The sequence below is a fragment of the Rosa chinensis genome, chromosome 6 (assembly GCF_002994745.2).
Source record: "Rosa chinensis cultivar Old Blush chromosome 6, RchiOBHm-V2, whole genome shotgun sequence".
In the NCBI taxonomy this organism is placed as follows: domain Eukaryota; kingdom Viridiplantae; phylum Streptophyta; class Magnoliopsida; order Rosales; family Rosaceae; genus Rosa; species Rosa chinensis.
In genome coordinates, this window is record NC_037093.1 from 35,517,126 (window position 1) to 35,540,275 (window position 23,150).

The 23,150-nt window shown below is 38.1% G+C and overlaps 1 protein-coding gene and 1 non-coding gene across 2 annotated transcripts; one reads left to right on the forward strand and one right to left on the reverse strand.

Annotated features, from left to right (window-relative positions):
* Positions 1–16,224: 16,224 nt before the first annotated feature.
* Positions 16,225–21,512, reverse strand: LOC112171245. Its single transcript, XM_024308456.1, is given in 3 exon segments — positions 16,225–18,200; positions 18,675–20,475; positions 20,661–21,512. Coding segments are annotated over 3 exon segments (4,629 nt in total).
* LOC112174976 lies at positions 21,031–21,137 on the forward strand. The gene has a single exon (XR_002926281.1). It is a non-coding gene; the product is annotated as a small nucleolar RNA R71 (small nucleolar RNA).
* Positions 21,513–23,150: the final 1,638 nt, after the last annotated feature.

Sequence of the window (23,150 nt, forward strand, 5' to 3'; positions counted from 1 at the left end):
AAAATGCCACGGTGCAATCTGAGTCGTCAATTAGCCATCACTTGATCGGAACCGTCAAAATTCAATCAAGAGTGGGTATATAAGGGTGGAGTCTTAGGCCTTCTTCAATGATGGGTTTAAAGTCTAAATTATAGACCATTGTTTCCCAAAATCCATCTCCAATAGGAGGTTGGGTCTATTACAAAAATCAAATATGAGGTCTAAAGTCTATTGGTTGGTCTAAATATAGACCTTGGTTTAGCCCATGAAAACCAATAGCTGGCCCACATGGATGATTCAAATGTATTAGAGTATGTAATTGTAAACCTCAAACGATTGGAGTTGGAAAAATTATAGATCTTACTATTTGGATGAATAGTACTTTTTAAAGGTTTAAAAATTTAGACCTTGACGATTGGAGATGGCCTTACGATCCAGATCGTTCTAGAAATCCCAACATGCGCAACCCGTATCGCGACCCGGAAAACAGCGAAAGAGCTCCAGCCGGAACTTCGCCATCAGGCCATCTCAGGGCTGCGCACCGGCACAGGTCAGTTCGTCTGAACCTCGCCGTTGCTCGTCGACTCGCAGCTTGTCCAATCGGGGATCAAGGAAAGTTGTGATAGCTTCGGTGAGTTTTTCAACGACACAGGGGATGGATTGAGCTGCATGTGGTACGAAAATTTATCCTCTCGTCATGCTCTACAATCCTATGCCATTAGTTTTTGAATTTGATCACGTTTTAATTCTTAGCTCGTTTCTGGCGTGACTACTTCTGCAGACAAAGGCTGACCACGATTGTGAACTAGATTCAGGAACTTGCTGGGTTGTTGACATGAAATCCTTACTTCATCATCAGTCGGGTTCGAAAGAGAGTTCTAGGAGCTGTTGTGAGTACTAGGATTAAGCTTGGATATTCGCTTGCATGTTATACTCTCTGAAGGTAAATTCGAGATTTGGACAAAATGTTCTTGATTTATTTATGTCCTGGAAACTTGGTTGGTTGAAATTGGAATCTTCTCATTGTATGTTAAATGATATCAAATGATCATTATCGTGATAGCTTGAGATTGATGTTTAAATAAAAGCTGAAAATGGTTTGGAAAGGGCTGCCTGTGTTGCATATGCTTACTGCGAATTCGTGTTTTTGAGAATGGTGAATCTATGTTGAAGACTAGTGTTTGGCATTATAGCTTAAATTGGAATTATGTCGTGGAAAATGGTTTGAGTAGTAATATGGGTGTCCATAGTAATTGGAATTACTATGTGACTAGATTTGTTAAAGGAATTCAAAATGTTATAAGAATTTGGAAATGGTGGTAATAGTATGTGAATCGGATAATGTTTCAATTGCAATTAATAAGTCCGGAAAGTGGAACTTAGTGATGATTGGTCGGAATTAGTCAAAGTTGATCAAACGTTGGTCAACTCTTGGTCAAACCAGGAAAAGTTGGTTTGACGATTTGTTAATCATTGAGACTCTAAATACTTGTACGGTAGATTATTAATGATCGTTATGTCGAAAACTAGGGACTACAGTTACCCGAGGAACTGAAGGTTCGTAAATTTCGAACAACAAAAAAGGTTAAAGCAACAGAATCCAGGTAGGGGACTCGGGACTTACTCGGTTAGTTGTTTTCCCTTTTTAATTAAATGTTTATGCATATTTGAGTTGCATGGTTTGTAATTGATGGCTTGAGAGTGAGTGGAACATAGCGATTCCTTGGGCTTTGATCCCCTAAACCTCAGAAGGGGCCGTATGGACGGAATGGTATCTGACATCCTCTAAGGTGTGGCACTATTTTTAGGTGACATGGCATAATGGACACTCTCGCTGTGCTTACCTAGTGATGACTTTATTTGAGGTAAGGCCATGTAGTTGGTCCATGGGGCCGGCCATCGGATATTTTATATTCATTTGAGTTCCGTGCATTGGATTTTGAGTCCGAAAAGTATTTTAAATTTTTCGTTCTTTGAAATATTTGGTTTAAGCATGTTTTCATTCTAGGCAGCCCAAAAATTTAATTATTTGTCGGTTTTCAAACCTAGTCGGGTGAAACCCCTATTGAGCAGCTAGGACGAAAGCTCACTCCTATGACAGTGTGGATGCAGGTACTGTGCATTGATAATGAGATTGGCGCGGACGGAGCTGGGTGTGTGGATTTTCAATAGTATATCTTAACGGAAATCAGGTTTCAGGTTCCAATCTTATTCTTGTTCCTTAAAGTTGTATTTTCAGAACTTGTCGAAATCTATTGTCGTATGCTAAGTTCATTATATCTCAGTTGTTTGCAACATTAAGTCCCGGACGAACATTTAAATTTAAAGTTTTAGAAAGGTTTCCACCTCAAAAGAGTTTAAAAGCTTCTGTTGTGCGTCTTGTCAAAAATTTATTTTAAACAAAATGCCTTGCGGGTTTCTAGGATGTAAATCAAACTTTCAGTTTATGTCTTAGAGACACGCAGCACTGTAACGTGCTCAAGCTGAAAAGGTGCAGTTTGGGGCGTTACATCCATATCGGAAACACATCTCATTATTACTCAATATTTGGTTCTCTCTTTGATTGAGGTGCCGAATTTGCGCACGTGCCATGACTTCGAATGCCAGCGACGCCACCATTGATGGCAGCTCCTCTCTGTCCATAGCAGCATCCACGGCCGTGGTTCCGCTGGTTGTTCCAACGGCTTCCTTCCTATGTTGTACGATAGTATGGACCAAATCGCTCCGATCGATTCCCTTCTAGGTTTATGATTTTGCTCTCAACAGCCTCACTTAAGGGCGTCATTATAATTCGATTCCAGAATAGTCTTAGTTTTAATGGGTTAGGATTTATAGTTCTTCACGAGAATATTGCCGTGCTTCTTAGCAATAGACATTGTTGTAAACAGCTGATTAAATCTCATGATCCGTCTAGCATTCATATCATTTCAATATTGCTTACTACCATCATAGCAGAGACGGGGAAGGTAGAAAAAATCTTCTCAATCAATTTCTCTTCTGTAATAATGTGATTACAAAATTGCATCATTTATCTGATGCGGAGGGCTTCCGAATTGTAATCAAGAAAGAACATAAAGTCAGCAAAGCGGAGATTGTTCCAGTTCTGGTGCCGTTCGGAGAGTTGGAGTCTTAGACATTTCCAAAGCTCTCTTTCAAGTGTAACCCATAAATTTCTAGGGCTAATTTCCATCAAATACTCAAGTAGTGTCCAATGGGGCGAGCTCAAGCTAGTATTTTGGAGCCTAAAATGCTTCCACAAAAATAAAGTAAATTTATGAGCACAAATCATTACCAAGAAACTAATTTCCAATGATGTTGAATGGAATCAATGATGTTGAATGGTCGATCGTTTTAATATCTCTACGAACCTCTTGTTTGGAGTAGCATGAACCTCCACAGTTCGGCTCAATTATCCCATGTTATAAGAAAGGTGGGAGATAGAAGAAGTGATATAAGAAACCCCGACTGTAAAAAAGCAGGAATTTTAAACCAAAGCAACAACATTTATAAAATCTTACTTGAAGACGAATCTAGGATTGCAACGAATCTTACTCGACTATAGTGCATGATTGTTGTTGAGCTTCGATCCTAGTGCAGGATTGTTGTTGAACTTCGATACTGGTATAGGATTGCTGTTGAGCTTCAATCCTAGTTGCATGCTGATTACACGTATTTCTATGTGTGTAATTATATCTAAAATACTAGAAATAAACTAATCCTTAAGTCAATTATTATGTAATTAATCTATTTTTATTTATTTTGTAGAAAATAACGGAATTCCTGAAATCGAGGTAAAAATGTGCAAAGTGGAGTAAATTGCAGTTTTTGGCAAAATTACAAAATAGTTTAATCATTGTTTGATTAATTAATCAACACTTTGATTTGATTAATAAATCCTTGCTTTGATTAATACATGATTGGATAATAATTAATTAATCATTTGAGTTAGCCATCACTGCTTAATTCACTTCAGCCACTCACATGCTGCCACGTGGCAGATAACCTTTTCTTTCTCCATGTGCAACCATGCAAACAGCACATGCGACCTAACCCCTTTTCCTCTCTCGCACAGTTGCCAGCAGGGGATTATCATTCACCTCACCCTACAGCAGCCGCAACCCACCTCCACCTTCTCTCTCATATCTCTCTCTTGCCAATTATTTTTTCTCCACCATTTTTCTCAAGAAACAATTAAGGGGCTTTCACTTCACATCATCATGGCTCATCACCACAAAGGGATTTTGGCTTTGGTAAAGAGTAGGGTTTAATTTCAAGTTGGGTTCATGTTTGCTTATAGCAAATTGTGAGCCTATCTTATGTTCCATCTCTCCTCTATCATTTCTCTTAATTTCTTATGTATTTGATAATGGGTTGTGAGTAGTTCAATTTTGAAAGTTAAGGTTGTGAAGCCTTAACTCATCTTGTATAAATGTTAATGCTTTACTTTTAATAAATGTAATTTCCATTGTGCATGCTTTAAATCCGAATTTATTGGTCATTCGAAGCATGTTTCGAGGCTTTGTCAACCTTTGAAATTATGTTGTGGCAATTATGATGGATAGATTGATAAATTGACAACTTATTAGTCTTGTGGCATCTAGGATTTAAGTGTGGTAACCATTAGCATGCTTAATTGTAGCTAAGCTTGCTTGGGTCTCTATTATCTTGCTCTCTAGGCCTCTAATTTTAGATATTGCGGCCTTAATCGGCATAATGCCTAAGTTAGAGAGTTGATTGCGGCCCTAACCAACATAATCAATACACCGAAAAGATAATTGGTTTAGTAGCCTTGACCAGTACTGGATACAAGACTTAACACATATAGGAAATGCATGCATTTGTGAAGTTGGCATCGATATTTGCAAGATATATAGTTAGTGTGAATCACCCAACACTCCCATGTTCCCATTAATTTGAAATCCGAATTTAATTTCTTGCTTGATAACTAGTTGTTTGCTTTTATTTTAGTTTGCATTTAATTTAGTTAATTCCCAATTCAAAATTCTACCTTCCATTGTGTATAACTCATTTGGGCTATAAGTTAGTGGCTTTGAATAGGCTTGGTGTGAGCTAAGCCGAGCATTGTCAAGGCTTGGTGCTTTGTCAATATTATCTTACTTTATTTTATTTTTATTTTTTCACTGTATGCATTTGAGTTGTTCTAGTGCCAATTATCTTGGTTAGGTCCAACACCTAATCCCCGAGATACGATAAACTAAGGTCCAAATACTTCCCTTACTTGACACGATTCGTACGCTTGCGAGAGTTTATGCATCAAGTCACGTGCATACATGTTGAAGGTGCAGGCATGCAGCGAGCATGTGAGGCTAGAGGTGTGTAGAGCTGCTATAGCGAGCAAGTAAGGCTAGAGGCGTGCAGGGCTAGTCAAAAGGCAGGCGAGGCTAGTATGGCAGAATAGGATTTTAGGACTTTTCGAGGGTACCCAATTCAGGGTTAGGGCTTCATACTGATAACTTGTTGTAGAATAAGAGAATTTGGGAGAATACTGAGACATTTTCAATGATAATAGGGGGCCTCTTTATATAGAGGATTACATGTACAATTCCTTGGAGTACAAGGTATCCTAACAAAATATGGATTAGGAGATCTAGAATATTCTACTCTATTACAACTAGAAGAAGTAATTATGTTTGAGCCAGGCACACATAAATGATAAATCGGGTTTCCATCAATGAAACCTTAGTATAATGGAATGGTTACATGTAGAGGTTTTTTTAATCTAGGCCCAATATGCTATGTAAAAGTTGGATGCAATTAGCAAATCATTTTTTTTTGTTAATTGTGGTCCATTTAGTATTTGTATTAATCCATTTTACTCCTATAACCAAATAAGGGAAATAATTTATAATTCACTAACTAAAGCACAACTTTAGTTCAATTTTAAATTTCAAGTCTTAGATGTATAAAATATATGCAATTCAACAATGAATAATTGTAATTAAACTAAATGCATTCGTATGAAATAAAAATACATAAGATGCAGGTTGAGAAACATATTAAACCCAATCATACCAAAGAACTTTATATACCTACACTATAGGGTGGGACAAGACAAGATGTATAGACTCCAATATTGAATATCCATCTAGGTACTTCAAGATGTATAGTAGGTATTTAATCTACGTAGACATATGAAGTATACAAAAACATAGTTCATATCACCAACCTAACAAAAAGATACAAATATGTATATATATTTAATTATTTGTCAAATAGGTATTTAAAAATATATAGTATGTATTAAATTAACCTAGACATATATATGAAGCAGAAAAAAAATATAATAAGTTATAGAGAAACTGAAAAAAGCTTTTCTCTGACATAGAAATCGTCACACATGGTTGGTCAGTTCCGTCAAGATTTATACCCTATCCAATGGCACGCCCTCGCTATGACAGAGTCGAACGAGCTGGAGGGCACCTAGTGTCTGGGGGTCAGTGGTACTATAGTAAGCTCAATCAAAGTGAAGGCTACATTGTGGTGGTTTCACTATCCAGATTGCGTGGAGGTCTTATTTGGGTAAGGCAGACGCGATTAGGGGTAGGTGGGTGATGCTTGTGCCGCTCCACCCCAAATCAGAGAGTGGACGGAGGTAGGTATGGTCGCTTGGTGGTCACGAGTGGGTGGCGGCGAGATTGGGATCTGATATGTGCAAATCAGATCAGAGTGTTCTGATCTAGTTTGAGTTGTTTGGAGTAGCTTTGAGGAGGGGGTTAGTTGGGAGGGCAGCCCTCCTTATCGGCATGACGAGGATGAGGGAGGGAGGGGGGCATAGTCGGCGATTGCTTAGTGCAAAGTAGGTGGTAGTGGAGCTGCATCTAGTGGTGGGACATCAATAGTACGGCTTGCGCGATGGTGATGTGGCTGCACCTGCAATCTTCAAATCTTGCTTGGGCTTGGTGATTTTTGGGCTGGGCTTTGACTGTGGTCCCATATTATTTTTCAATTATGTTTTTTTTTTGTAGTTTTTTTTTTAGTTTTAGTTAGATGTAGCTTTATGTCGGCAATAAGTCTCTACCACTTTTTGGTAGGGCGACGTGAATTTTGTCCCAATTTACACTCAATGTGCTTTGTCTAGCCTAGCGAGGTAAAAAGTTGTTTACTTGATCAAATGACGCAATCCTCTAGTGGCAGGATAAACACAGTGTCACTGGATTTTTTTTCCTTGCAGCAACAGAGTATGATGCTTCTTCGTGAGAGAGTTATATTTCCGTTATGTCACATCTTTGCTAAAGCAAATGAAGTAGCCAGTAGAGCACTCTTTGCTAATTAGTACTTGTTAGAATACATAAGTTATGTAGAGACTCTTGGTATTATCTTGGGACGTTCTTTTGTTGCTTATTATAATTTAGGGTTCAGACTCTATGTCCCCCTTTGTATCTTATGGTTTTATTAAAGAAGGCTTGAGAGCCGTTGCACCAGTCAATTTTTTCAACAAAAAAAGAAGAAGAAGCAGAAAGAATATCTAGAGAGAGAGAGAGGGAGAAAGGATCAAATGTGACCTCAAAATAGAGATATATAGAAATTTGAATATACCTATAGATAAGGCAAATGAATGTGAAATACATAAGATCGTGGTGTTAGCTCAATAGTTAGAGCACCCACTACCTAAAATCGAGGTCATGGGTTCGAGTCACCATGGGGGTGGGAGTGAAATCATTTGATCCTCTTTTAAAAAAAAAAGGCAAATGAATGTGAAATAAAGAATCTCCAATCAAATTCTATGACAAAAGTTGACTAACATTATAACTCAATATATATATACATATATATATATATATATATATATATACACATACTATTATTAAGAGAAGAGAGCTTGCTCTGCAAAACTGAAATTTTTTACCAATTTAACATTTATATATTAAAAAACTATTAAATATAATTAATCAATAAGGGTAATATGGTAAATTATAAAATAGAAAAAGATTTAAAAAGTAGAAGATATGGTAGTTGTATGGAAAGTTTTCCTACTATCTTTAACTTCTCTCCACACACATAGTGAGTGGGCCCTGCTAGTATATATATTTTTTTGAAAAGGCTAGTATATATTAAAGATATGCAAAAAACTTCTTACCAAGTCTAATAAGTTAGGTTCTCTTTGAAAGAAAAACCCTAGCCTACTAAGCGCCTCACGCAAGTCCAACCTTCAAAGCTTCCCAGTTTGTCTGGCGGCGCATCCTTGGGATGTCGTCATCGGACGAGCATCTAGGTAGCGCCTCTTGACACTGTATAACTTTTCTAGGAGGGATAACTGGATGGATTTCTAGGCTTGGCTGGGACTGATCTCCATGGACATGGTCTAATTTGTTATGGCTTTGTTAGGTGGGGAGGACGTTTGTGCTTAACGGGTAGATGAAGGCGAAGCAGGCGGCAGGATCTGTTGTTGGCGGTAGTTGTAGGGGTGGTTGATTTCTCCTAGATGTCAGTTGATGATGGATGGCGCTACTTACTTGGATGGGTCGATGACGGTTGGCATTAAAGGAGTGGCTACCGCGTGATTGTCTGTGTGGCTTTGATGTTACCGGTGGAGACGGAGAGGTTGTTTGGTGCTGCAGTTGAGCTGCTCGCCATTTGTGTCCCATTCGGGCCGAGTGGTTGGACCATGTTTTATGGGCCTTGGCCTTGTGTCAGGCCTTTGATCTCCTTGGGTTAGCCCTAATTCTAAGGGCAAAGAAAGTTTTTTTTCTTTGTTTTTTAGTTTTGCTTGCAATTGGATTTGGGTCTTTGTTACTCCTAAATTAGACGCTCAACTTAACCCTGCAAAATATAGTCGTTAGCAATATAGAGTAAGCTAGGATCGTTCGATGACAGAGATTGAGGGCAACTATATAATTCACATAAAAGAAAACAAAAAACAAAATAAAACTAACTACCACACAAAACAAATAACAAAGTATGAAACTAAAGAAAAGAAAATAGTCAAATAGTAGAAAAGAGAGAAAAAGATGGTGGGATAGAAAGGAGGATAGAAGAATATGTTGCAATCCTAAACTGATATTGATTTGGGGTTTTGAAGTTTAAACGTAAAAACAAGGAAAATAAAGAAAACAAAGACGAGATTTTTAGGGTTTGAAAAATAATATGGAGAAGACGTTAGTGACTCGGAAATCCACCACCAATTACAATCAAACAATGTTAAATTAACCTAATTTCAATTACTAAGGTGTAAATAGAAACCGACCAAGAAATAAGTCAGAGCAGATCATGTCCCTTATTAATGTTTCCCTAAGTATTTAGTCTACGTGAATGCAAAATAGCTAAACTTATCAAACATGCAACTAAGATATAGAACATTATCCTATCCATAACACATATAGTGTCAACATGTTTGAAGCATTAAAATCTCATGGAAACGATTGGCTTTAGAGTTGCAGTCTAGCGTGGAACGCCTACCTAGCATGCTCTTGTAGTTGTTTAAAACGTCAGCTTTTGTCCAAAGCCTTGCATACTTGTGGATTAGAAAACAAGATGATTGAGTGAATTATTTTCTAAAACTTAGCTCCAATTACATGCATAAATTCTATGTTCATGACTATAAAACGAACACATGCAAAAGTTTTCAATCAAGCAGAATTAAATAACCAATTCACACCAATAGTTCAAGAAACTAGATTAAACAAAATATGTGTTCTACATAATTGGGGCTTCAAACCTTGCTCCTGACAAAAAGTAACTAGTCACACATCGTCTTAAATTCAACAAATAAAAACATAAGTATTAGATTACAAGAGAATAAAAAACCGTAAAGGGAGAAGATGAGACCCACGAGTTCACTTTTAGGCAGCCTTGGACACAAGAACTTCAAGATGGTTCATGGCAAAAGCTTGATGAGGATGGATGATGGTGTGCACGATTTTTAGGCTTTAATAAGTGAGCTCATTTTGCTTGCAATGAGGGTTACTGGTCAATTTGTTTGACAACTTATGCCATTTTTGTTTTTGGTATAAGACAATAATTAATGTAACGTGCCTTCTGGCAATGAATAAGTAATGAAATTATCTATTCTCTCAAAAACTCCTTACCAAGTCTATTATAAAGGTAGCTGCAAATTAAGTCACATTAGTAGGAGAAAAGAACTAAGAAGGAAGAAGCCATACCAAAAGCATAGGTATGAAAGAAAAAGAAAGAAATGAAGAATCAGAAGAAATGAGAAAAAATATGTGTTGGTATGTTGTGACTTGTTGGTAAGTTATAATTCCAATATTGTAAAGATCATGGGTTCTAGGGGAGTGTTTGACAGCTCAATACACAAGTTGGGCATGATCCATATCTATGCTCCAACTTGAGGGGAGTGTTGAATCGCTGTAGAGATCCTTTCCATATTTACGTAGTTGACCTATTGTATAGTTATAGTCATTTATATATAGAGATCATTTCCTTATATACGTAGTTGACCTATGGTATGGTTATGGTCATTCATACCCTATAATTAAAGGAAGATCGTTTCCTATTAGAATAGTACTTACGTCAGTATATATACCTCCAATTAAAGAAGAATAAAACATTGAAGCATTTCAGAATATCGAATTCTCTAATTCTACTCTATGGGATGGTATGAGGAGTTTAAAAAACTTAATGTGCAACCTAAAGAGTCTAGGAGAGCACGTGTGATGTGATGCCCTAGAAATCGTTATTATTTTTCGAGGATTTTTCAAAATTTAATTAGAAGTTGTTGGACGATTTTGTGGTTCGTGGATGGAGTGGAAGTATCTCGGATGAATAATTACTCGAAACATTTTATTTTCGATAAGTCAATAGGTTGACTTTTTATTCGTTGGTTTCTCCGAAAACTTCCTTCACGAAAGTCGTAGAGCCTATCGATACAAGTTCTTAGATATGTGGAACGCAAAAATCGGAGTTCGTATGAAGAAGTTATGGCCATCGGAAAAAGTTTTCATTTTGGTGTATATATATACATATATATATATATGGTTTTTCCGGAAATTGGGTCATAATTCCCAAATTTTCATTTTGGAAATCTCTCTCTCTCCGTTTTCTCTCCTCTAGAAAGTCCCCAGACCCGCCGAAAACCATCTGACTCGACCCGACAATTCCGGCCAACTCTGAAGTTTTCTAGCGACGCCACCACCACAGTCCAACTCAGATCGTCGTCGCCGTCGTCCCTACCTACTCGGTTGTCGCCACACCTCGCCGGAACTAACAAATCGAAGCACCCAAAGTTAAACCCTCCGGGCCCGATCGGGTTTTCCGATTCCTGCAGTGGTTCCTTACCTCATTGGAATCCTCTCCTTCTCAAGATCACAACCATACCAACCTTGAAGGACCATTCAAAGTGTGGTGGTCGGGATTGTGAATTGAAGGTCAACGGTGGAGGTTTCTGTAGCTTGTAGACTCGTGTTCGGCCGATCTAGGCTGATTCGGACTTAGCCCCAGGTATTAAAGTTCTCTACTTGGTATTCTTGACATTTTGGATGGTTAGATTGTGGTGATTTTGAGTTTGGCCGACGGTGCATGGTGGTGCAGGTGCCATCGCCTGTGGCGGTGTTTCTGGCCATGTCAGGGACAGTTTCAAGTTTTATTTATCATCTACTCGCTGATATGAGCATTTTGATATATGGTATGTAGCATTTGAAGATCGTATGAACATGTTAGGGACTTTAGCAGTTTCGAATTGTTCGATTTTCGATCCATGAGGATCCAAGCATCCGATTGACTTGTAGTTTCGACATATCAATCGTAGGAGTGTTCCGGAGACTTTGGGTGGTCTCGATTGGTATTACATTCGAATTTTAGTTCAAATGGGAGATTTGAACTTTAATCACTTTGTGATTCGTGCACTGAATCGAGTCTGTATGTGTTTAGATACTTAACAGACTTGTGTTGAGCGGATTGCTGTGATTTGTGCTAGTCTTGGTTAGCGTCTGAAGACGCATCAAGATTCAGAGGTGAGTAAATCTCACAATATTCGTTATGAATAAGTTACCATATTGTCTTGGAGTTATTGTTTAACTGTGACTATAGTTGGTATTAGTGGCATTCTTGAGTGGATGACTACATATATATATTTACGATATATATATATATATACATATATATATATATACAGGCCGGTTCTGAAGCGGACCGCGTCACAGTAGCGGCCTTCCAAGAGGCGATGGCGGCTCTGGGCTTGGCGGACGGAGTCCAGAGCCATCCCAGACGGTTCTGGGCAGTGATCGAGGTCCGAGGAGGTCGAGGTTGCAGGTTCTGGGCAGCAACCTCACCTGCAATTGCAGGTTTCTGGGCAGCTCTGCAACCACATCGCCGATGACTCCACCAACTGCAGACCAGTCCGCCCGACCCCTGGCCTCCGTCCAACAAGCCCCACGTCTCCGTCGGGCTCCTAGCCGAGCTGCAGCGTCGCCATCCGCACTTTAGCGAAAGTGAGGACATCCTCTTTGAAACCACTCTATATATATATATATATATATATATATATATATATATATTGGTGCAATTGTTGTGATACGGGTAGCATATGATGAATTGAGTTCAATATCGTTTGAAGATAGTGAAATTGTGTATTGAGTTGTGATTGTTGTCAATTTTAATTTAGTACTCGCAAGTGCACGAATCAATTGTAGAATAGAGGTGCAAGCACGAGGTCATTCCCTCAAGGACTGATTGAGACAATTTTGCTATGACAAATGTGCTATACTTAAGTGAAACAAACTGATTTTTATGCTGATTGAGTTTTAAACAGAAAATTAAAGAAAGAAAAACTGAAATTAAAGACAAGAATGAGCAATGAGATTTCTTTAAGTTTAAGAACAGATTATGAAGATGCTAAAACATTGAATCCACCACCTAATACTTCTATCCTATTCTCTAGTTGATAACAATTGAATTCCCTAGATTTCATGCTAAAGATTTCCGTACATAAGTTTTATTGATCCCAGACATATGCCAAAGTTCTTCTAACCGATGAATTCCAACTTATTGATCCTGTATAGAACTCACGTAGCCAAATTATAAATTACTCCACTTAATGATCAGGTTCAAGCAAACATGTTCAACTCCATTAAGCACAAAAGAACTAGGAAATCATGCAAACAAGAATATCGACTATGATCAAGCACTTGTATTCTTAATTCACAACTCTCTAATCACAAGATTGAATTATCTTTTGGCACCCTAGAAAACATCTACTCATTGATCAAGCATCATGTTTTCCAACCAAATAACTCATAAACAAAACCTAAGTCTTATTGATCCCGAGCAAAGATTTTGAATAAAAGTTCTATTGAAACGGTGATTAAGAGTTTAACATAGAAATCTTGAAATTCAATAGCAACCAACTAAACAAATAGAATAGTCATACTAAGGGCTTCATCTCAGCCCTAGCTTAGAAGTTTAGCAATCCATAACTATGAAAAACATGACTAGAATCAAAGAAAACATGAAACAAACAATGGAAGAATTGAGGAACTCGGAACCAGCGATGGTGAGAGCTTCTCTTCTCCTTGTTCTCTGCCGAATATGCTGTGTCTTGTGTCTCTAGACGTCCTCGGTTTTCTGCCTTGTATCTTCCTCTTCAATTCCTACTTGACTTGGGCGTCTTAGGTTTTCTAGTCCAACTTGGAGTAGCTTTCTTCTCTCCAAAGAAACACAGGGTTATTAAAGTCAATGCAAGAAACTACTCCAAATATGTAAGACACTTTCAGTCTTATCCCGTCAAAGTGCTAAGAGCAATGGACTTGGGCTTCACAAATCAGATTCCGAAAAGATATGCAAAATCCGTCAGAATCTGCCTTCCCGAACTAGGTTCACTTAAATCAACATAACTTCCTCCTGAAGAATGCGAATCCACTTCCGTAAAATTCCTCAGAAAGCTAACATCCGTATCTTTCCAATGATATAAGCCTCGCCTGCTAGTTCCTCGTGAGAAGGTACAGTTTAATACTTGAAGTTGACGCAAAACAGAGACAAAACCAGGATGGCCAGCATCCTTTCAATCCTGCATGACTCTAAGCTTCAAATCTTTCTTTTCTCCAATTTAACCTACAGAACACAAACACAAAGTAAATGACTCAAAAATGACAAGAACTAAGCCTAGAATCCTACATTTAAGGGTATAAAAATGTATGAAGTTATGAGTTATCAAATACCCCCAAACTTAGTTTTGCTAGTCCTCGAGCAAACAAGAAAAGAAAAATAAATATGACTCAAAGTACGGACCTAATGTCTTCCAAACAACTCAGAGAACTTATATTGCCCACAAGTATGGTCAGTCAAGATTCAACAAGCACAATATCAAATTCACAACTTCACTTAAAAGCTAATCTATTTTGATGACCATCATGCTCAAAATTTAGTGCAAGGACAATCAAAGCAATGCGACAAAAGAAACCCAACTTCCTCATGTTTCAAACAAGTGTCAACTCAATTTCTCACAAGGATGCCCTCAATTTCTTTTCACTCATGATTCTCTGACCGTGGCATAAGCTTCCATTTTCACTCAAGTTATATGTGAGAGGAATGATGTATAAAGGCAACAAATAGCTCACATATGACAACAAGAAAGAAAAGCTTTGTCTGAAAATATTTTTTTTTATTCTGATCTCATGAAAGGAATGCCAAAACTCGGATGAAAGGCCAGTGACACCATATGCTCACCCCTCTGCAAAAGTCTCCACAAATCGAATGCACAACTTCAAAGATCAAAGAGGTCTTTATTTAGGGTTGTAATGGGGCTATGGGTGTAAGTTTCAAGAAAGAAAGGATCGGGAAATCACAAAAATCCTAAGGAATTTAGTAGAGCACTACGAAGATAATGTAGAGAGATAAGAACTTCAATGAATTTCCTCAAGGCAATAAAACTCGAAACACATGAAGCAAGAAACTTTTTCTTAAGGCCGGATGTCATCTTTTTGGGCCTTTGCTTCATTCTAAACACTACAATAGAATAAAACAACTTATCGAATCCAAGGAAATTCTTCTATTTTTTCACTTTCGATTTTTTCTTTGGCTTCTTTTTTTTCGATAGCCGTCAATATTTTTTTTTTCTTCCTTCCTTGGATCGACATCTACAATAACATTCCCCCATACTTGCTTACAAAAATACCTTGAATCAATAATGAATCTATGAAAATTTTGCGCCACTAACTCCTTAGAATAGGGTCAAGATATAGCTATACTAGGTTAAAGGGTAAGGAATTTGTGGTTGACGAAAGAAAAGGCTTAATATAGGCTCAAGAGGGTTTATCTAGGGGGTTGCACAACTTGTGTGCATTAAAGGGACACAGGTTTAATTTGGCTATGGTGGTTAATCCTAGTGCCTTTATCCTTTCCCATCCATCATGCAATTCAACCATATGCTTTGAGAGGCTTTGGGGCAAGTTCTAGCATTTGTCCTTATATAATATATGCAAGTCGAATCCGAGTCTCAACCAAGATGAATAAAAGATGAGATCATGCAAAATCCACGTCAAGAAAATAGGATGATCTATTCTAATTCACTCAGAAAAGAAAAGCACATATATAGGCTCAAATTCTCACAAGGGTTAAAATCAAGTTTAGCTCATCCTAACATGCATTAATCAAATTTCAATCATAACACCAATCCAATCATCAATGCAAGACAAGCTGAGCACAATAGTCATAAAAATCTATTAACAATTACTTAAAATCATGGATCAATACATGCTTGCTATCATCTTAAGACCATAATATTATCCGTATGAAGTTCATGCTCATCATAGTGTTTGGAAGAACCCTAAGACTTGGACTAACCATCAAAACTAAAAACCCAATGAAAACACAAAAAGAATTTTTTTTTTTTTTTTGGTTTTTTTTTTTTTTGGTATAAGGTCAAACAAACACAGAACACAGACCTAAAATAAAATAAAAATACGAAATCCCACCCTCAAACTTAAATTGAGCATTGTCTGCAATGTGAAGAACAAATCAGTCGCAGGATTGAAGTGCATACTGCAATCCCAGAATATAAAACAGCAGTGCAGCAATAATAGTAAGGGGACAGAACACGACCAAAACAACTAATGGATGAAAAAGAACTACGAAAATAGAAGAAAAGACTTAGGAAATGTCCCTGGTATGAAGGTAGCAGAGGTGACATGATTAGAAGCCTCATTCTTGCTGAACACGCACTCCTCTTCTTCCAAGAATCATTGGGTTGCCTCCCAACAAGCGCTAAGTTTTATGTCTTCAGCCAGACCAAGATTAAGCTCATTCATTTGGACGATCAGTGAAGGAAACATGCTACTCATTGGTGTCAAAAGATGTCTCCAAGTAAGGTTTGAGACGTTGACCATTCACTTTGAATATAGAGTTGTTCCTCAAGTTCTTAATTTCAATTGCTCCATGGGGAAACACCTTTGTGACCAGAAAAGGACCCATCCACCGAGATTTCAACTTTCCTGGAAAGAGTCTTAGCCGAGAGTTATATAACAGCACCTTTTGGTTTGGTTCGAATGTCTTTTGACGAATGACTTTATCATGAAACTTCTTGGTGCGCTCCTTGTAAATTTTTGCATTCTCATAAGACCCATTACGAATTTCCTCCATCTCATTCAGCTGCAATGCTCTCTGTTCACCGGCGGTATTTATGTCAAAATTATAATGCTTGATTGCCCAATATGCTCGGTGCTCCAACTCTACCGGAAAATGACAAGCCTTCCCAAAAACTAAGCGATATGGCGACATGCCGATTGGAGTTTTATAGGCTGTCCTATACGCCCATAGAGCATCATTCAAACATTGAGACCAATCTTTCCTATCCGGGCGAACTGTTTTCTCCAAAATATTTTTAATTTCCCGGTTGGAAATCTCGACTTGACCACTAGTTTGAGGGTGGTAAGGTGTAGCGACTTTGTGAGTGATGGAATACTTCTTCATAAGTGATGCGAATGGCTTGTTACAAAAGTGTAGTCCTCCATCGCTTATAATAGCTCTAGGAGTGCCAAAACGAGCAAAAATATTGTCTTTGAGAAAGGAAAGTACCACCTTGTGATCATTAGTCTTGCACGCAATTGCTTCAACCCACTTTGATACATAATCCACAGCCACCAATATGTAGAGATTGCCAAAGGATTGAGGGAAGGGTCCCATGAAGTCTATTCCCCAAACATCAAATAATTCAACCACCAAAATATTACTCAAAGGCATCATGTCACGTTTAGAAATATTACCCATTCGTTGGCAGCGATCACATGAAGAACAAAATTCAAAAGCATCCTTGAATAATGTTGGCCAATAAAAGCCACTTTGAAGAACTTTAGCCGCTGTTTTCTTGGCTCCAAAATGCCCACCACAAGCATAACTATGGCAGAAACGAAGAATGCTTTGAAACTCACTTTCCAGTACACATCTTCTAATCAATTAGTCTGGGCAATGTTTGAATAAATATGGTTCATCCCAAATATAATGCTTCACTTTAGAAAGAAATTTCTCCCTCTCTTGCTTGCTCCAATGATCTGGAATTTTTTTAGTAACAACAATAAAGTTCACAATATGAGCAAACCAAGGAGGAGAATCACGTACCATAAACAATTGTTCATCAGGAAAATTTTCATTCAAAGGAAGGCAGTCCACTTCATCATCTTCATGCACCAATCTACTCAAGTGGTCTGCAACCACATTCTCACTTCCTTTTTTATCTTTTATCTCCATATCAAATTCTTGAAGTAAAAGAACCCAACGGATCAGCCGAGGCTTGGCATCTTTCTTGGCAAGTAAATATTTAAGGGCAGCATGATCAGTGTAGACAATTACTTTGGAACCAATCAAATAAGACCTGAACTTGTCTAGAGCAAATACAACCGCAAGCAACTCTTTCTCGGTGGTAGAATAGTTAAGCTGAGCATCATTTAGAGTCTTTGAAGCATAATAAATAGCATGAGGAAGCCTCTCTATACGCTGCCCCAAAACTGCACCCACCGCATAATCCGACGCATCACACATTAATTCAAATGGCAAGTTCCAATCCGGAGGCTTTATGATAGGAGCTGAAGTTAGGAGGGCCTTAAGCTTGTTAAATGCCTCTAGACATGCTTCATCAAACACAAATTCTGCATCCTTTGCTAATAAATTGCTCAATGGTCCTGCAATCTTACTAAAATCCTTCATGAAACGCCGATAAAATCCGGCGTGGCCAAGGAAAGAACGCACTCCCTTTACTATTGTTGGTGGAGGAAGATTGGTAATTAAATCTACTTTTGCCTTGTCAACTTCAATGCCTTTGCTTGAAACAATATGTCCCAACACAATACCTTGCTTGACCATAAAATGGCACTTCTCCCAATTTAGCACAAGATTGGTTTCTTGACATCTTTTGAGCACTAGAGTTAAATGAAGCAAACAATCATCAAAAGAAGAACCAAAAACAGAGAAGTCGTCCATAAATACCTCAATAAATCGCTCCACCATGTCAGAGAAAATACTCATCATACATCGTTGGAAGGTAGCCGGTGCATTACACAATCCAAAAGGCATTCTTCGGTAAGCGAAAGTACCAAAAGGGCAAGTAAATGTAGTCTTGTCTTGGTCCTCCGGTGCAATAGGAATTTGATTATACCGTGAATAGCCGTCAAGGAAACAATAATAACTATGACCCGCCAATCGCTCAAGCATCTGATCAATAAAAGGTAATGGAAAGTGGTCTTTGCGTGTGGCAGTGTTGAGCTTTCGATAATCAATACACACTCTCCAACCCGTAGTCATCCTTGTAGGCACTAACTCATCTTTTTCATTCTTCACAACTGTTATTCCTGACTTTTTAGGCACCACTTGAACTGGACTAACCCATTGACTATCTGAAATTGGATATATAACTCCAACATCTAGAAGCTTCAAAATTTCAGCACGTACAACTTCTTTCATTGGTGGATTTAAACGCCTTTGTGCATCACGTGTTGGTTTCATATTGTCTTCAAGATGGATTCGGTGCATACACATTGTAGGACTTATACCTTTAATATCTGCAATTGTCCATCCAATCGTTGTTTTGTGAGCTTGAAGAACTTGCAGCAACTTCTTTTCATCTTCTTCACAAAGGTCCGAAGCAATAATCACTGGGAGTGTCTCAAATTCACCCAAAAATACATATTTCAAGTGTTGTGGCAGTGGCTTGAGCTCTAACTTCGGTGCTTGCTGAATGGAAGGCACAACTTTATTTGTGGACAGAGGTAAAGACTCAAATTGGTTCCACTTTCTTGATTCAAAAACCGGTGCAGCATTAAGAAGCTTCTCTAATTCATCAACCTCTTTCTTGGCATCAAAATCCATTCCAGATTGTGTCAAGCATACTTCAAGGGGATCTTCAGATGAATTCAAAACAAAAGATTCATGAGTAATAGGAGAAATAGAATCAACCATAAAGCATTTACCATCATCAGAGGGACGTCGACCCACTTCAAAAATCTTGTACTCCACTGACATGTCACCAACTGTCATAGATAGAAGTCCATCTTTTACTTTAATTATGGTATCAGCAATAGCCATGAATGCACGACCCAAAATGATTGGGACATCCTCACTTGAATAAGCATCTGGTTCAGTTTCAAGAATGACAAAATCTGCAAGCAATATGAACTTATCAACCTTCACTAACACATCTTCAACAATTCCCTTTGGCCTCTTGACTGATCGGTCTGCAAATTGCAAGGTGATTGATGTTGGTTGTAGGTCACCAAGCTTTAATTTCAAATATAGAGAGTACGGCATCAAGTTAACGCTGGCACCCAAGTCCATCAAAGCACGCTCAAAATAATGATCGCCAATTGTGTAGGGGATTGTAAAGCTTCCTGGATCATTCAACTTTGGAGGGAGTCTTCTTTGAATTACGGCACTGACCTCTTCTGACAACAACACCTTCTCATGATCTTCAAATTTTCTCTTATTAGTGCATAACTCCTTCAAAAACTTCGCATAAGCTGGGATTTGTTTAATGGCATCAAGCAAAGGAATATTAATCTGCACCTTGTGAAATAGTTCCATAATCTCAGTCAAATATCTATCTTTCTTTGGCTTCTGAAGCAATTCTGGATATGGAGGTTTAGGAACAAATTGAGACTCTATAGGAGGCCTTAAAGTCGTTTCTGGTGTGCTAGAAGTCACTGGGTTTGAATCAGTTCGTTTTCGGGATTGATGTTGCAGCTTCAATCCTCCTGCGGAATCATTCTCTGCTGATTCATTAATTTCTGGGATAGCAACAGACTCATCAATCCCCTGTTCAACTTCTTGAATATCTCCTGGACTACGAACTTTAATATCAACTTCTTTTCCACTCCTCAACGTGATCACAGCTTTCATAGGCTCATGTTTCTGAAATTGACCCCTTGGATTAGCAAGAGTTTGGCTAGGTAAACGCCCTTGTTCTCTCTCATTCAAGGCAGTGGCAATCTGACCAACTTGAACTTCTAGCTTAGAAATAGCTTGAGATTGAACTTGCTGCTCTTTCTTGGTCTCCTGAATAGCTTGAAGCATCTGAGCATTAGTCTTTTGAAATTCCATCTGATTTTGTGCAAGTTGCTGCATGGTTTCTTTTGTTCAATTGGCCCTTGATAATTTTGCATGGGAGGATTCCTTGGCATCTGCACTTGATTATTGTTGCTATAAGAGAAATTTGGATGTTGTCTCCAACCTGGATTATAGGTATTTGAAAAAGGATCATTCACAGGCCTTCTATAATTATTCACCATGTTGACTTGCTCATCTTGGAAGAAATTTTCAGAACACGCCTCGGTGGTATGTGCAATACTTGAACACAAAGCACATGTCTCCCTTGCAGCCTTATTTAACAGAGGAGTAAGGCTCTTCATTTGTCTTGCCAAGGTTGCAACTTGCTCTTCCAACTTAGTACTTGCACTAACCTCATATAGTCCTCCTCTTTTGGGCACTGTTGTATAAGGATCATATGGCTGCGAATTTTCACATATAGTCTCAAAAGCTTGAATTGCCTCATCTGCCGTCTTTCCCATCAAGCTTCCACCAACTGTAGCATCCACCATACTTCTACTTTGGGAGTTCAAACCTCTATAGAAAAATTGAGCCTTTTGGGGTTTAGAAAATCCATGGTGAGGACACTTCAAAAACAAATCCTTATAACGCTCCCAACTCTCATAAAAAGGTTCTCCTTCAGGTTGAGAGAAGCTAAAAATTTCTACTTGGAGAGCATTGGTTTTCTTAGCTGGGAAGAATTTCAACAAGAACTTTTTAACCAAATCATCCCACGTATTGATGGAACCAGGGGGAAGAGAGCTTAGCCACTTTCTTGCCTTGTCTTTCAATGAAAAAGGAAAAAGCCTTAAACGGATCTGCTCATCAGATATCTCATACCGGAAAGTTCCACATATGTCTTTGAATTCCTCCACATGGAGATAAGGATCTTCATTCGTCTTCCCATAAAAGTTAGGCAAACTCTGGATTGTTGCTGGTCTAATCTCAAAACGCACTCCTGCAGGAATGGGAGCTACAACAATACAAGATGATGTTGTGAGTGCCGTAGGAGCAGTGAACTCCTTCAATGCTTTTGTTTCATCTTCTGCCATTGGAACTGCAACTTGAGCTTGAGTTCTTGCTTTCCTTAAAAGTCTTCTACGAGTTCGTTCAATCTCTAGATCGTATACAATGATATCTAAATTCTGGGATTGACGACCTTGCATAAACAAAATTCAAATCTACAAGAAAAAAAAACAAAAAATAAGTAAAAGAAAAGAAAAAAACTATACAAAAATTAAGTATGGCACAACTGACAGATCAAATTGAATTAAGTCAGTCCCCGGCAACGGCGCCAAAAACTAGTTGTCAATTTTAATTTAGTACTCGCAAGTGCACGAATCAATTGTAGAATAGAGGTGCAAGCACGAGGTCATTCCCTCAAGGACTGATTGAGACAATTTTGCTATGACAAATGTGCTATACTTAAGTGAAACAAACTGATTTTTATGCTGATTGAGTTTTAAACAGAAAATTAAAGAAAGAAATCTGAAATTAAAGACAAGAATGAGCAATGAAATTTCTTTAAGTTTAAGAACAGATTATGAAGATGCTAAAGCATTGAATCCACCACCTAATACTTCTATCCTATTCTCTAGTTGATAACAATTGAATTCCCTAGATTTCATGCTAAAGATTTCCGTACATAAGCTTTATTGATCCCAGACATATGCCAAAGTTCTTCTAACCGATGAATTCCAACTTATTGATCCTGTATAGAACTCAAGTAGCCAAATTATAATTTACTCCACTTAATGATCAGGTTCAAGCAAACATGTTCAACTCCATTAAGCACAAAAGAACTAGGAAATCATGCAAACAAGAATATCGACTATGATCAAGCACTTGTATTCTTAATTCACAACTCTCTAATCACAAGATTGAATTATCTTTTGGCACCCTAGAAAACATCTACTCATTGATCAAGCATCATGTTTTCCAACCAAATAACTCATAAACAAAACCTAAGTCTTATTGATCCCGAGCAAAGATTTTGAATAAAAGTTCTATTGAAACGGTGATTAAGAGTTTAACATAGAAATCTTGAAATTCAATAGCAACCAACTAAACAAATAGAATAGTCATACTAAGGGCTTCATCTCAGCCCTAGCTTAGAAGTTTAGCAATCCATAACTATGAAAAACATGACTAGAATCAAAGAAAACATGAAACAAACAATGGAAGAATTGAGGAACTCGGAACCAGCGATGGTGAGAGCTTCTCTTCTCCTTGTTCTCTGCCGAATATGCTGTGCCTTGTGTCTCTAGACGTCCTCGGTTTTCTGCCTTGTATCTTCCTCTTCAATTCCTACTTGACTTGGGCTTCTTAGGTTTTCTAGTCCAACTTGGAGTAGCTTTCTTCTCTCCAAAGAAACGCAGGGTTATTAAAGCCAATGCAAGAAACTACTCCAAATATGTAAGACACGTTCAGTCTTATCCCGTCAAAGTGCTAAGAGCAATGGACTTGGGCTTCACAAATCAGATTCCGAAAAGATATGCAAAATCCGTCAAAATCTGCCTTCCCGAACTAGGTTCACTTAAATCAACATAACTTCCTCCTGAAGAATGCGAATCCACTTCCGTAAAATTCCTCAGAAAGCTAACATCCGTATCTTTCCAATGGTATAAGGCTCGCCTGCTAGTTACTCGTTAGAAGGTACAGTTTAATACTTGAAGTTGACGCAAAACAGA